General features: G+C 41.4%; 1 protein-coding gene across 1 annotated transcript; it reads right to left on the reverse strand.

Annotated features, from left to right (window-relative positions):
• Positions 1-4,755: 4,755 nt before the first annotated feature.
• th2 (tyrosine hydroxylase 2) lies at positions 4,756-12,980 on the reverse strand. The gene is made up of 12 exons (XM_050036838.1): positions 12,585-12,980; positions 10,852-11,026; positions 10,601-10,689; positions 10,441-10,508; positions 10,308-10,358; positions 10,071-10,216; positions 8,324-8,459; positions 8,165-8,234; positions 6,781-6,837; positions 5,704-5,799; positions 5,471-5,604; positions 4,756-5,109 (listed from the first exon to the last, which is right to left on the reverse strand). The coding sequence occupies exons 1-12, from the start codon at positions 12,894-12,896 to the stop codon at positions 4,944-4,946; spliced, it is 1,500 nt and encodes a 499-aa protein (XP_049892795.1). The 5' UTR covers positions 12,897-12,980; the 3' UTR covers positions 4,756-4,943.
• Between the last annotated feature and the right edge of the window lie 256 nt (positions 12,981-13,236).

Genomic DNA, 13,236 nt, shown 5'->3' on the forward strand with positions numbered 1-13,236 from the left:
AGAAAAAAACCCCTCTATATTGACACTCAGCCTTATTATTCCTCTTTGACCTCCGTGGGACATAAGCCTCTATCATTCCTTACCCTTGGTAAGATTAAGAACCTTACCCTCCTACCGGAGCTTGCTAGTCAGGTCTTAAGTTTTAGGGCTGCAGCAGGTCATCTTGGTCTTTCTTTTGCCTGGAGAAGTCCATCTCAGTCCATCCTCTGGATCCTGCCTCTGCTTTATTTGTGACAATGTCGTGCTTTTTTGTATAATTCCAAGGTTGTGATCTTGTTAGGCCAGGAGACGCCACATAAACCTCTCAGGTATCCATTGTTGGAACGCCTCAATCTTTTTCATGGTGCCAGCATTCAGACACATACAATAGGACGACCTTGTTATGTAGATCAGTGGTTCCTAACCTTTTTCCTTCAGGGACCTTTTCTATTATTGGCTAATCTGAATCTGAACGCAATAACTGCAGGAAGTTTCTGTGAAAGGATGAATTTTGAGCACATTATTTCTGGGTTGTGGTTGTCTGCCAAAAGCTGTCATTAATTTACTTTTTATCCATATTTAAGCCTCATTTTCACACACATTCTTTTTTATCTTGGTCGTTTCATTTTCATCTATATGTTTTAACTGGATAAAGGATTTTAGTCGATGGACATCTGGATCTTAAACGATCAGACAAACAAGCTAAGCAAATGTTAGTTGCAGCTCAGCTCCAGCCCCTGCTTTGCCAAACAGCATTGGAGAAACACTGATTTGTCACATAAAACTGCTTTATTCAGCATTTTTACTGGTTTAAATCACCAGATCTGTTTGTTTTGGAGGGGATGAGCCCTCTATGGATAATTCGGCTTCGGGTAAAAACCTTCTGAACGTCTGGATCTTAAGTAATCAGAGGAAAAATGTGAGCACGTATGAACAGGTGCTGGGGTAGCATCCCTTGAGCGACGAGCCGAACAGCATCGGAGAAACAGTGATTTTCAACATGAAACTGCTTTGTTTGGTGTTTTTACTGGTTTTAATAAAGTGGTCCATTGTTTTGGAGAGGAAGTGACCTCTATGGATAATTTGGCTCCTGGTAAAAGCTTCGGACGATGAACACTGAAGGAATCCTAACCAGGAGAAACTGATTGCAATGTCTTTTGTTATTGTTTTGATTGAGAGGCTCCAACCATCAGAAAATGACTTACTGTACAATCAAACAAAAGAGGTATGACTTGTTTATCAGTTTGTCAGCTTTAGAGGTATTGGAAGGCAGGTTTTTCAGTTTGGACCAGGCCGGGCTAACTTTCTGTTCCTGAGTCCAAACACTTCTTATTTCCCAAATCGTTAAACCATGTTTCCCGTCAATGGCTGATCACTGATCTATGAAGCACCGGTAAATGATTTGTTGACTATTAACAAAGCTATTAGTTCTTTATCAGGCTTTAAATCACTGGATTCGCTCACATCTCATGGAGTATCTTTCTCTTTGAGTTCTCAGGCCTGAGGACACAGTGAACCTCATGACCCTGCTTCCAGCCCGGAGGAGGCAACCCAGCCAGCGCAGGGATGGGATGGCCCTGACATCAATAAAGGAAACACTTATGGTTGGAGTCAGGATGATACAGCATTTGGGATTTGCGGCGAGTACTCTGTGTACTCTAAGAATCTAGCTGGATCCCTTACAGGTCACCCCGTTGCCCCGGCAACCTGCTTTTTGTTTAGCGCTCAGCAGATTCGGGTCCTGGCGTTGGTATCGTGGGGATTTGTGGATTTGAGAGTGCTGGATGTAGAATGAGATACAAGAAATTATAAAGTGTTTGCTTGGAGAGTGTGTGAGTGTGTGTGTGTGTCCCTGCACACTTGTCAAGCAGTAGATCACTGTTTCCCTCCACTTGCTTTATCCTCCCTGCCCCCCCCTCCTCTCTTTCTCTTCACACACAATTTTTTCTACTCCACAAACACAGGGTTTCGTAGGGAGGCCGGAGCAGGGCTTGATTTACTGTACAGTGGAATTATGGGAAGGGAACGCTTCCCAACACAAGGTGGCCGAAGGGATGGTTTGCCAGCCACCGTGTTGATGGTGGTGATGCTTTACGAGTCCTGCAGATGGATATGATTTGTCTACTCTTTTTTTTATTCGAGGGGAAAGCTTTGACGTGCGCAGCTCTGATATGCATTGTCGCCTGTGTGGAGATCAAAACGCTGGAAGTCTGTCAAAAAACCCCGAAGGCCAAATTCTGCAGTTGCACCGAGAAAGAGAAATAAAGAGAGAAGAGCATCTGTCAGCAGTGCAGCCCTGCGGACCGTGCTGTGGTTGACTGTGAGGTCCCGGTGACCTGGCCCTACTGATGTGCTGGGCCTCAGTGCTGGCTCTGGCCTTGACCAGCAGAGGGAACATGATACTTAAATCATTCATAATTAGCTCCTTCCCTTTGCTTAATAACACATGAAGATAAATGGGTTCCAAGAATTTTCCAAATGGAAATACTTGGTTTGGAATTAAAAGCTAGAAAATGGCCCTACATGCTCTGTATTGTAGTGGTTCACTCTGTCTCCGATTCCTCCTGCTGGCAAACACTGAACAACAACACTTCTCTCCTCAGCACCTTCTCTGTCTTCACTGGTGGCATGTAGATCAGTACATTTACTCCAGTAGTTCTTAAATACAAATTCACAGCACGTGTACTTTACTATTTCCATTTTATGCAGCTTTATGCTTCTACTTCATGACATCTCAGAGACAGAGACAAACCACTACATGCATCTGAGGAGCAGTGTGTAATATTAAGCAGTGAGGATTGCAGATTGCAGCTGAAACTTCTCCCGGTTAGAATTCATTCAGTGTTCAGGAGGTTTTTACCAGGAGCAGAATTGTCCGCGGAGCTCTCCTTCTCTCCAAAACAAGCTGATCAGGTGATTTAAACAAGTAAAAACAGAGCGAAGCAGTTTCCCGCTGCAAATCAGTGTTTTTCCGACACTGTTTGGTATCTCGGAGATGGTCTGCTTACGTTCACCGTTTTCCTCTAATAACTTAAGATCCAAATGTCCAAGAGGTCTTTACTGGACACTGAGTTGTCTGCAGAGTTCTCCTCCTCTCCAAAACTAACGGATTTAAACCGCTAAAAACGCTGTGTGAAGCAGTTTCACGTTGAAAATCTGTTTCTCCAATGCTGTTTGGCTCGTCACTCAAGGGATGCTAGCCCAGCACCTGCTAATGTGTGCTCACCTTTTCTCTCTAATAACTTGGATTCCAGACATTCAGGAGGTTTTTACCTGGAGCTGAATTATCTGCAAAAGTCTCCTCCTCTCAAAAACAAACAGACCAGGTGATTTAAACCAGTAAAAATGCTGAATAAAGCTGTTTCACGTTACAAATCTGTGTTTCTCTGATGCTGATTGGCAAAGCAGGGTCTGGAGCAGAGCTGCCACTAACGTTTGCTAAGCTAATTTCTCTGGTAACTTAAGATCCAGAAGTTCAGAAGGTTTCTGCCTGGAGCTGAATTATCTGCAGAGGTCTCTTCCTGTACAAAACTAACAGACCTTGGGATTTAAACCAGTAAAAAATACTGAATAAAGCAGTTTTACATTACAAATCAGTGTTTCTCTGTGTTTTGGCATACCAGGGGCTGGAGCTGAGCTGCTACTAACGTTTGCTAAATTGTGTTTTTCTGATGCTCTTGTTGCAGAGAGGCGGTGACCTACGGTGGCTGCCGCAAATTTGAATGAGACTTGGCATAACAATGACTTGGTCCCCACATCTCTGAGTACTTATATCACACTGTGAGAATCAGAGGACTGGAGTCACAAATTTGATGATGTTCAACTCAACTTGACAAAATCCGAAATGACTTGTAGCTCGACTTAAATGTCCATGACTCAACGCTGCACTTGGTAGTGATGTGACGTTCGTGAACGAGCCGACTCTTTGAACCGGCTCTTTGAAGTAAACGAGTGAACCAGCTCTTTAGAATGAACGAGCCAGTTCCTAATTTCTTTGTTTTTTGCTTTAATTTACTCTGTATCCATTAATTTCAGATTATTTGATCCGGAACAAGTTGAGAGAGACTAGTTTGTGAGGGAGAAAGACAGTGCAGCCGCTCACTCGTTCACTTCAAAGAGCCAGTTCAAAGACTCAGCTCGTTCGGGAAAGTCACATCACTACAATATCCAGATCACGTGACGCAATAAATCAGCAATGCGATTCGTCGTTGAACCCACTAACACCCCCCCCCCCCCCACAGACACACACACACACACACACACACACACACACAGAGCAAAAAAAAACAACAACAAACGAACGAACGAACCGCATCTTTGAACTGGCTCTTCAAAGTGAATGAGAGCCAAAGAACCGGCTCTCACAAGTGAACGAGAAATCCCATCACTAGCACTTGGACTTGAGCCTTTTGACTTGAAAATGCCCCATACCCGTCTCTAAGCCAATTTAGCTCAAAATTTAGTACTTGGGACCTGTCAGTCTTGACTTAAGACTTGAGTGCAAAGACTTGAGACTCACTTGTGACATGCAGTACAATGACTTGGTCCCACCTCTGGCATTTCCAAGTCAAAAGGCTCAAGTCCAAGTAAAGTTGCAAGTCTAAAGTCATCACATTTGTGACTTAAGTTTGACTCGAGTCCAAGTCATGTGACTTGATTCCACATCTCTGATTTCCTTAACTTTTACTTCAGGAAAGGATCCAACTACTTCTTTTTTTGTCTCTCAGGAAAATAAAACATTAAAGTTTTGAGACTTCTCCAGGAAAATAAACATTTATTTCTTTTTACATGATACATTATACACACACAAGTGGCCATGTGGAACGTCACAAACTCGACTACATTATGATGTTCTGTAGGTGTTGTTCAAACAGTAGATCTCATATACAGTGTTTATACAGGCCAATTGTCCTCTTCTCTTTCTGTATGACTTCCTCCTCTCTGTAGAGCGTCTGCTCCTGGTCTTAAGACGAGCTGAACTTCTCCAAAGCGCTGTGAAGGGTCTTCAGGTCTTCTCTCATCTGGCTCAGGGCGTTTTGGATCTTGCCGGGCTGATCCAGAACCTCCACGCTGCAGGTAAAGGGGTCGTAGCGGACTGTGAAGGGGCGCTTGATGGTTGCAGAGTATCTCCTGTGGATATGAATGAATGCATATGGCAGATTATTAGTAGATGCTGATTAGGAAAAGAACATAAGTCTCTTTCTGGGGTGTTTCTAAACCTATTAAAGGTTTGTGGAGGTTTTGACCACCAGTACTATGAAGCACCAGAAGCTGAGTGCCATCTAGTTCCACTATAGTCCATCTCTGCGGCTGATATCTCCCAAAAACTATTCCAAAACTTTATGTGCCGTGCTTTGAACAAGCCACATCAAATTAAAATACATTTTCTTTTATTTGAAGGGTAGACAGTAAAATCCAGCTCAATAAACACAGTTTGTGTGTTTGCACCCAACAACAGTGATGTCGTCATCATAAAGTAATCAGTGATTACCTCAGCTTCGTCTTTGCATCCTCAAAGCTCTCAGACACAAAGTAAACAGGCTGGTAGGTCTGGTCCTGGTACGGCTGCACCGCCGTCTCCTCGGGGTTAAACGGCCTGTATTCTGGCTCATTGGACAGAGCATACTAGAAGGGACAGGTCAAAGGTCAAAGACTGTCAATACTCTGAATAAAGATTAACTTGCAAACAAATATTTGTGTGTTAACATCAGAGAGCACACTCACAACAAGCTCTCCGTAAGATGACAGGAGGCCGGCGCCGTAAGCTTTTACTGTGCCGTTCTGCTTGCAGAGGCCGAACTCCACAGTGAACCAGTATAACTGTAGAAGAGGCAATGAAAGGCAGATGAAGATTTTGATGTAGGAGGAAGTGCAATATAATGTGCAGTTATTCATTGAAGCCACTAGATGGCAGTGGAGATCCATTAAAAGCACAAGGTGAAGCCAGTCTGGGTTTTCCCTCAGATATTGGGGAGAACATGCAACGAGGGAGTTTGGGGGCCTTCCACCAGAACATTCTGAGCATCAAAAACTTAATTTCCTGCACTCTGGTGAATTTTTCTGCTCTATTATTTCCCCACAATCTGTTTATTGGAGTTTCTCAAATAAAGCAGATAGAAAGCACAGTAATATTTGGTCAATCCAAAGGTGACACAGCAACGAAGTAAGTAGTGGGTAAAATAAGAACAATACAAGACAGAGAGAAGGCAAATACTACAAACCAAATCATTACCCAGAACAAGACGAAGAACAAAACAACAGTAATGAAATTGAAATATGTGTAAATGCGTGTATGATGATTAAAAACCCCCCACTAAATACTAAAACATAATATAATGGTTGTCTGCCTGTCATATCACAATTTAATGTCTGTAAAATACATGATCAAGTCCAGCTCTCACTCGAAAAAGGGATCCCACATCATACAAAATGTCCTCAGGAAGCCCTTCATCATGCACCTGAGTCTTTCCAGTTTGACTATTTGTGCCTTTTCTGCATCATGGCTTTAATTATGTCACAATAAAAGTCCTCCGCTACTTTCATGTTTTATTAGAGGGGACAAATGCACATGTTCTAAATAAAAATGGGGACGTGTCCCCTGTGCTCCCCCTGAAATCCACACCTGTGGCTGCTCTTTCAACATTTGATATGACAATGAATCAGAGGCAGGTTTGTTGCTAAGTAGTTTTTCCACATACAAGGAAGGAGCCTTGATATATACACCATATCTGATTCTCATTGCATCTACTTCAGGTCCCTTTAAAGTGTCATTTGAGGTTTAAAATCTTGATTGAAACTTACCGTTGACAGTTTCTCGATGTCTTCATCTGAAGCTCCGAGTGAGGCCAGTCCAATCTCCTGAAATAGTTCAAACTGATTAGTATTCAAGGCGAAACAACTACATGATAGGGCTGCCCAGTATGAGGAAAACATGCGATATGCCATAATGTTGAATATCACAGTAACTATATTACTTGTGATAAATAAACAGATATTATAATTTAGTCTGTTATATCTCTCTGGGTGTCAAAGACTAACACTTTGTCACGCCCCTTAGTATGTTGTATCAACGCTAAAGTCCCCTTTTGGCATCCTTATGAGAAGCACCACACTGTCAACTGTTATGTAAACCCATCTACGGGAATACATGATGCTGACAGTTAAGTGTAGTTAAAGAGCGCAGGGTGGGAGGGAGGGGAGGTGGATTGGTCAAACAAAAACAGGACTTTCATCCATAAGACAGCAGTTTGTGTTCTGTGAGAAACCAAAAGTCTGCATTGTTTTAACATAACATTATGCAATTTTTGTGAGGGTGTAGGTTTAGTTTCAATATTGGAGGGGACGCATATGAAACGGGAAGGTTAGGGGTCCACCCTCAGCAAAGTTTGAGCGTCAGACAATTAATTTCCTGCATTCTTGTGACCTTGTATGCTCAATTTTGTGCCTTTTCTGCATCAATTAAAGGTGGAGATACCTTTAATTTAAAGGTAAAGGTCCTCTGCCACTTTCATGTTTTACTGGAGGAGGGACAAATACACATGTTCTAAATATACAAGGAGACGTGTCCCCTGCATCCACCCAGAAGGCCATACCAATGAATTTACATACAGTGTTTGGGCTCTGACGTCGTCACATTTATTTAGGTCACGTTACATTACATTACATTACGTGGCAAAAGAATTTTCTAAACATGACAATTAGTTTTATTTTCCAAAGCCTAACCACACTCCAACAAATGATCCATGGGGTTAGTGGGTAACGCTTAAAACAAAGAAGTTTTTCTGCATAAAAAAATTACGTTTGTCACATTGACATGTTTTAGCATGTGGAACTCAAATAAATAAGTTGGAATATCTTACGTAATTAGAGTAATTTGACCACTAAATATCACCACAACTTTTGGATAAACATGAAACTGGTTCAACTAAATTTGGCGTTTCGAGGTCAAAGCTAATCATGTTGGTTGCACTAAACTAACTGAGATTGGCAGATTATAAAAGGCTCATAGGACTGACTCAATAATTCCAGAGTTGGAACTACTTAAAAAAAACGTATGCAAATTGTGAACTTAATTTTATAAAGTTGATATACATTTTATATATATATATATATATATATATATTGCAGCCCTACTAGATTACACTCTGATTATGTCATATCAAAGAAGAGACAGCGCAGCAGTTACCTGTGAAAACTGGGCGAACTCTTTATCTGCCAGCATGGGAATATGTCCGAGGAGTTCATGGCAGCAGTCCCTGTCAGAGCAGATGGAACAGAGTCAGTGATAGAAGAAGCAGCTGAATACATCAACAGATAAAGTAGGTCCCAGAAAGCGCTGACTCACGGCTCAGGGGAGTGCATGGGCGCGGAGGAGTGACGGATGTACTGTGTGCACTGAAACACCCTGAAAGCCAAACTGTTGAGGAAGTCTCTGGCTGACAGCAGGCCGGCGACTGGTCGCAACTGGAAACCAGTTTTCTCTAAAAGAAGGAGAGAGACGCTGTCAAACACACTGTGGTGGAGCTCAACGGTGGTAAAGCTGGTAGATGCATGAAATTATAAGAGCGGTATATTGAATATAACCTCAGTGTTATGTTGATTTTTTTGGGCATTGGTGGTCTACATTTCTCTTTCAAAATTTCCCTCCGTCCCTTTCTTCGTTTTAATGTTTTGTCTATTTCATATCTGTCTCAGTTCGTACAGATCTCATTGCTATACATGACATGAAGGACAACCTTCATCAAGCACCTGTGCAACATGCCAGTACCCCACCTCGCAACCCACAGGACTGAAAGGATCCGCCATTATGGTACCAGACACCATATGACACCTCCAGAGGTCCTGTGTCTATACTTTGACAGGTTAGAGGTCTCACCATGGATCTGGCCCAACTGCTATCAGGGTGCCATGAGGAGGGGAACTTTGTCTGCAACAGTACTTTGGTGGGTCGTGCGTGTTAAATGGCGTCCATGTGAAAAGCAGGATCAAAGGTTTTGCAGGGGTCTTAGTGTTGGGGCTGATCGGTGTATATACCACTCTTAATTCTACTTGTTACAGGGGCTGTGATAAATACAGATCCTACTGCTCTGACTGCATTAACATTTACTCAGATTGTATGCATATGATGGCATGTTCTTTATGACAGATTTCCTACAATTAGATTTAAATAAACCACAATATATGCTTTGGCGGTGGACTTTCATATCTACATATCACGTGCTAGGTATCCTCCTGCCTGTGCTGTTGATGTTCTGGGACGCTGCAACCAACACCAGCATGTCAACAAATGCAAACGGTTAGGATTAGAAAAAAAACATCAGGCTTTGGCTCTGCATTCATATGGGTAGCGGACACCAGAATTGCGGGCGAAAGTCTGGGATTTGTTTGACCCAGAAAATGGACTTTCCAGGTCCTTATATTATGTTGTCACCATCAGCGTTCAAACTGACGCCATCCAGTAGTGTATCACACTGCTGCAACAGGTGCCATCCAGCCACGTTTCTAACTGATGCTGTCCAGCGGCGTATCATACCGCCGCAAAAGGTGGCCTTTGGCGTCATTGTCTGTCACCGAAATCACTGACAAAACAGTGGTATTTGACGACTTCAAAATGAGAACGGGCTGATATATTGCAATATATTGTATCGTAACCCCTGTATCGTGATACATGTCGTATCGCCAGATTCTTGCCAACACACAGCCCTACAGCAACGTGGTGTAAATTCAACAGTGAAGGCTGACGCTTTCATTAGCGGTGGAAAAGTTAATTCTTTTTCATTGGAGGATGAAAGGGTTGACTTTGTCTCATTGTACGGGATTTTTTCCAATGACCCATGCGATGGAGGAGGCAGCTGGCCCCCAGGTATTTTCACATTATTGAATCTGACCACCTCTGTTTTAGAGTGTCGGAAAAGGCCCTTTATTTTACCTTTTCACTGCTCAGTTTCAAAGACCAAAACCTCCCATAATTCTGCTTAAACTGTCTCTTTTAAAACACATAAAAGACCAGCAACATTCATGTTCTTCACTTTTTCAATCTGTTTTATCTTTGAAGACCAAAAAGCTCTCACAATTCTAAATTTCTGTCTCACCTTTCAGGAAGGTGGAGACCTCTCTGAGCTGAGGGATGCGGTCCTCTCCGTAGCCACACTCCCTCTCCAGCTGCTGCAGCCCGTCCAGGAACTGCCTGCAGGCCAGACGAGGGTAAATACTCCGCAGCTGCCTATAAACCTCCCTCCTGTTAATAACACAACACATCATTGCACTTTAATCATCCTCCACTGTGTATCTGCATTTATAACATGTAGGACTGTGCAGCTCATTCTCACCATGTGGACACTTCCTCTGCTGCGTACTCCACAGTGGGCAGCGGGTCCCCCCTGTGACACAGAATATTCATATATGAGATAATATTTGAGTGACACTTGGTGCTTAATGATGATGAGTGAATATCTGACTCACTGTTTGTATCTGAAGGCGAGCTCAGAGATGAAGGCTCTTCTTTTTCTGTATTCTGGATCACTGTATCCCTGCAGACAAACATGTAACATCAGTATAAATAAGCTTTATTCTGTGTGATTAGTGTGATTTTAAAGTGTGCAGCAGATGTGCGAGCACTCACTGGATGGTCCTGGTCCATGTCCGGATCAAATTTGGTTATTAACATGTTGCATCTGTCGAGGTCTTTTATCTGTCGGGGGAACCAGGGAACTGACGGGAGGAAAATAATTAATTAGTGCTTTTGTTGTTGCCCTTTTTATCATGTGATTAAAACCCTAAAATGAGAATTAACTGATTTAATAAGGCATGTTAAACTGCATATGATGTCCTCACATGGACTAAGAAAAAGGCATAACTAATAAGATCAGGTACCTTTTTCCTCTGGTATGGAGCGAACGTCGTCAACCACTCTCTTCAGTGAGTTGATGAACACGTCCAGGTCAGAGCTGTGAACTTCACACTTCATGAAGAACTCCAGGTCTGTCGTGCTGTTCTTTGACTTCCTCCCTGGGCGGCTTTCGATGTGGAGAAGTTTGGCTTCAAACGTCTGTGAGGGATGGAGAGAGAAAAGCAAAGGTTGGTCAAAAATTATCCACAGAGACCAGAATTATTCTTCCTAATCAAAGCTTTGACACTGAGGACACTCTCCTCAGCTGCATCCCAAAACGGCCAAATCATGCTGAATAAATACTGAGGTCCAGGAGCCTCCAAGGAGCTACAATGTCCACTGTGCTTTGATTTAATAACAGCTGACCCAGTAATCTTGTCACTCATCACACAGATGTTCATTAGTGTAGATTTTTGGAAGTTAAAGCCTCAGGTGATGTATTTCAAGCACTTGTTTTGCCCGTTCTTCTAGTCAAATCCCAAATTCAAAACACGAATTTGGAGCCAAACATTAATTAAGCAGCAGATCTTTTAGGACGAAGACAAACGGAACACAAACAAAAAACATTTAATGCATTTTAGGGCCTGTTTTTTTTTTTGTAGATTTTTTTTCTCAAATTCATGAAAAGGTCTTAATAATGAATAAAAATCAATTTTATTTTAGTATCTTGATGCAGTGAAATCTTTACATCAGTAGTCTTTGAAAACCAAACAGTGCATCACGGTCTATTTTTCCAGTTATTTGTAAATGTGAACAAAAGTCTTACTGATATGGTCAAAATTATGGATTAGAGCTGATTTGTTTTATGTTACTGTTACAAATATGAATCAAGTACAACAGGCCTATTTGTACTAGTTAAAATAACTAAGTACGTTCATTCTAGTGTTGTACTTAAGTACAACTTTGTAGGTACTTGTATCCATTTATGTTTGTTTCTTTCTACTTATTCTATTTTGTACATTTATCCCACTACATTTTTATAATAATATAATAATAATCTTTATTTATAGAGAAGTAAGGATAAGAGAATGACATTAAAATGTTTAAATATAAAGCAATCAATAAAATAAAATAGAAATGAAATGTGCATTATGTTACCGTGTTTATGTAACTACAATATATACATCAGTAGAATATAACAATAATAGAATTAGAGTAAACATAATAAATATGTACAGTCATGTCCATTGTATGTTGAATTAATATATAATTAAACAAACTAATTAAAACTGTTATGATAGCTATAGTCACTGGATATATTTCAGATCACAAACCTGCATACATCATGTAATTACCATTTAAAATATTTGTTTTTCGCTCCCTAAAATTGGGACCACATCGATTAGTCAGTTGCCTATTTTGATCATCTATAGAAATTGAAATCAATTCAGCCAAAAATTAAATGAAATAAATAATAAGATAAAATAAAATAAGATAAATAAAGCCAATTATTTGATTATTCCAGCCTCTAAAATGTGCCATTTTGTTGTCTTACATTAGACTTTATTTTTTTGTTTCTATTTTTCTTTTATAGACCAAAGATTGATGATTAATCAGCAAATGAATCAACAGATTAATCAGTGATTGCAGCCCTGCGTCACCAACAGAAAATGCTAATTAAACATGACATCATCAATATAACTAATACTGTAATATCATGTAGCCTACAACAATGGTGTTATTACAATTTAATAAATGATCTGAATTTAATTCTTACCTCGAATATTTTTCCCGTTTTGAAGAAACCTGCGTTTTTCTCATTGCTGAGTGTGAACAGGACGTTCAGAGTCACCCTGCCGTCCTTCTCCTCGAACACGAAGCTGTCTCCGTACCTGGAGGGCCCCGGGGGCCCCGGAGAGCCCGCGGAGCTGCTGCGCTCCCTGCGAGCATCCTCGATCAGACTCTGCTTCCTCCCGCTGAACGGCGCCGTCTGCACCCCGCTCTCCGTCTTCATGTCTCCGGCTGCTGGAGGAGTGAGTGACACACATGGGGACGGTGTGTGAGGGGCCAGGTTTATATAGCCTGTCATCTGAGGGTTTATGGAGATGAGTTGCGCAAGTGGTGCACGTGCGTTTGGCTTTTTCAGGCCTGTTTTGCGTCATGATGTTACATCTCTCCATGGGACAATAATAAAGCGCTATCAGGAGGGAAAATAGTCTGCTCTGCTCAGATGTATTCAACCAAAATAGATCAGTGTAGGTTACATAACAGTGACATATTCTTATTTATAAAGAAGCCATAATTATATATATTAGGGATTTTATTCTCTGCCCATGAAACCAATATCCCAGATCCAGAATACGACATTGGCAACATCAACGATCTTTAAATACAACAAACAACAATTATAAAATAAAATGAAATAAGGA

This window comes from Epinephelus moara, chromosome 23, assembly GCF_006386435.1.
Source record: "Epinephelus moara isolate mb chromosome 23, YSFRI_EMoa_1.0, whole genome shotgun sequence".
NCBI lineage: Eukaryota > Metazoa > Chordata > Actinopteri > Perciformes > Serranidae > Epinephelus > Epinephelus moara.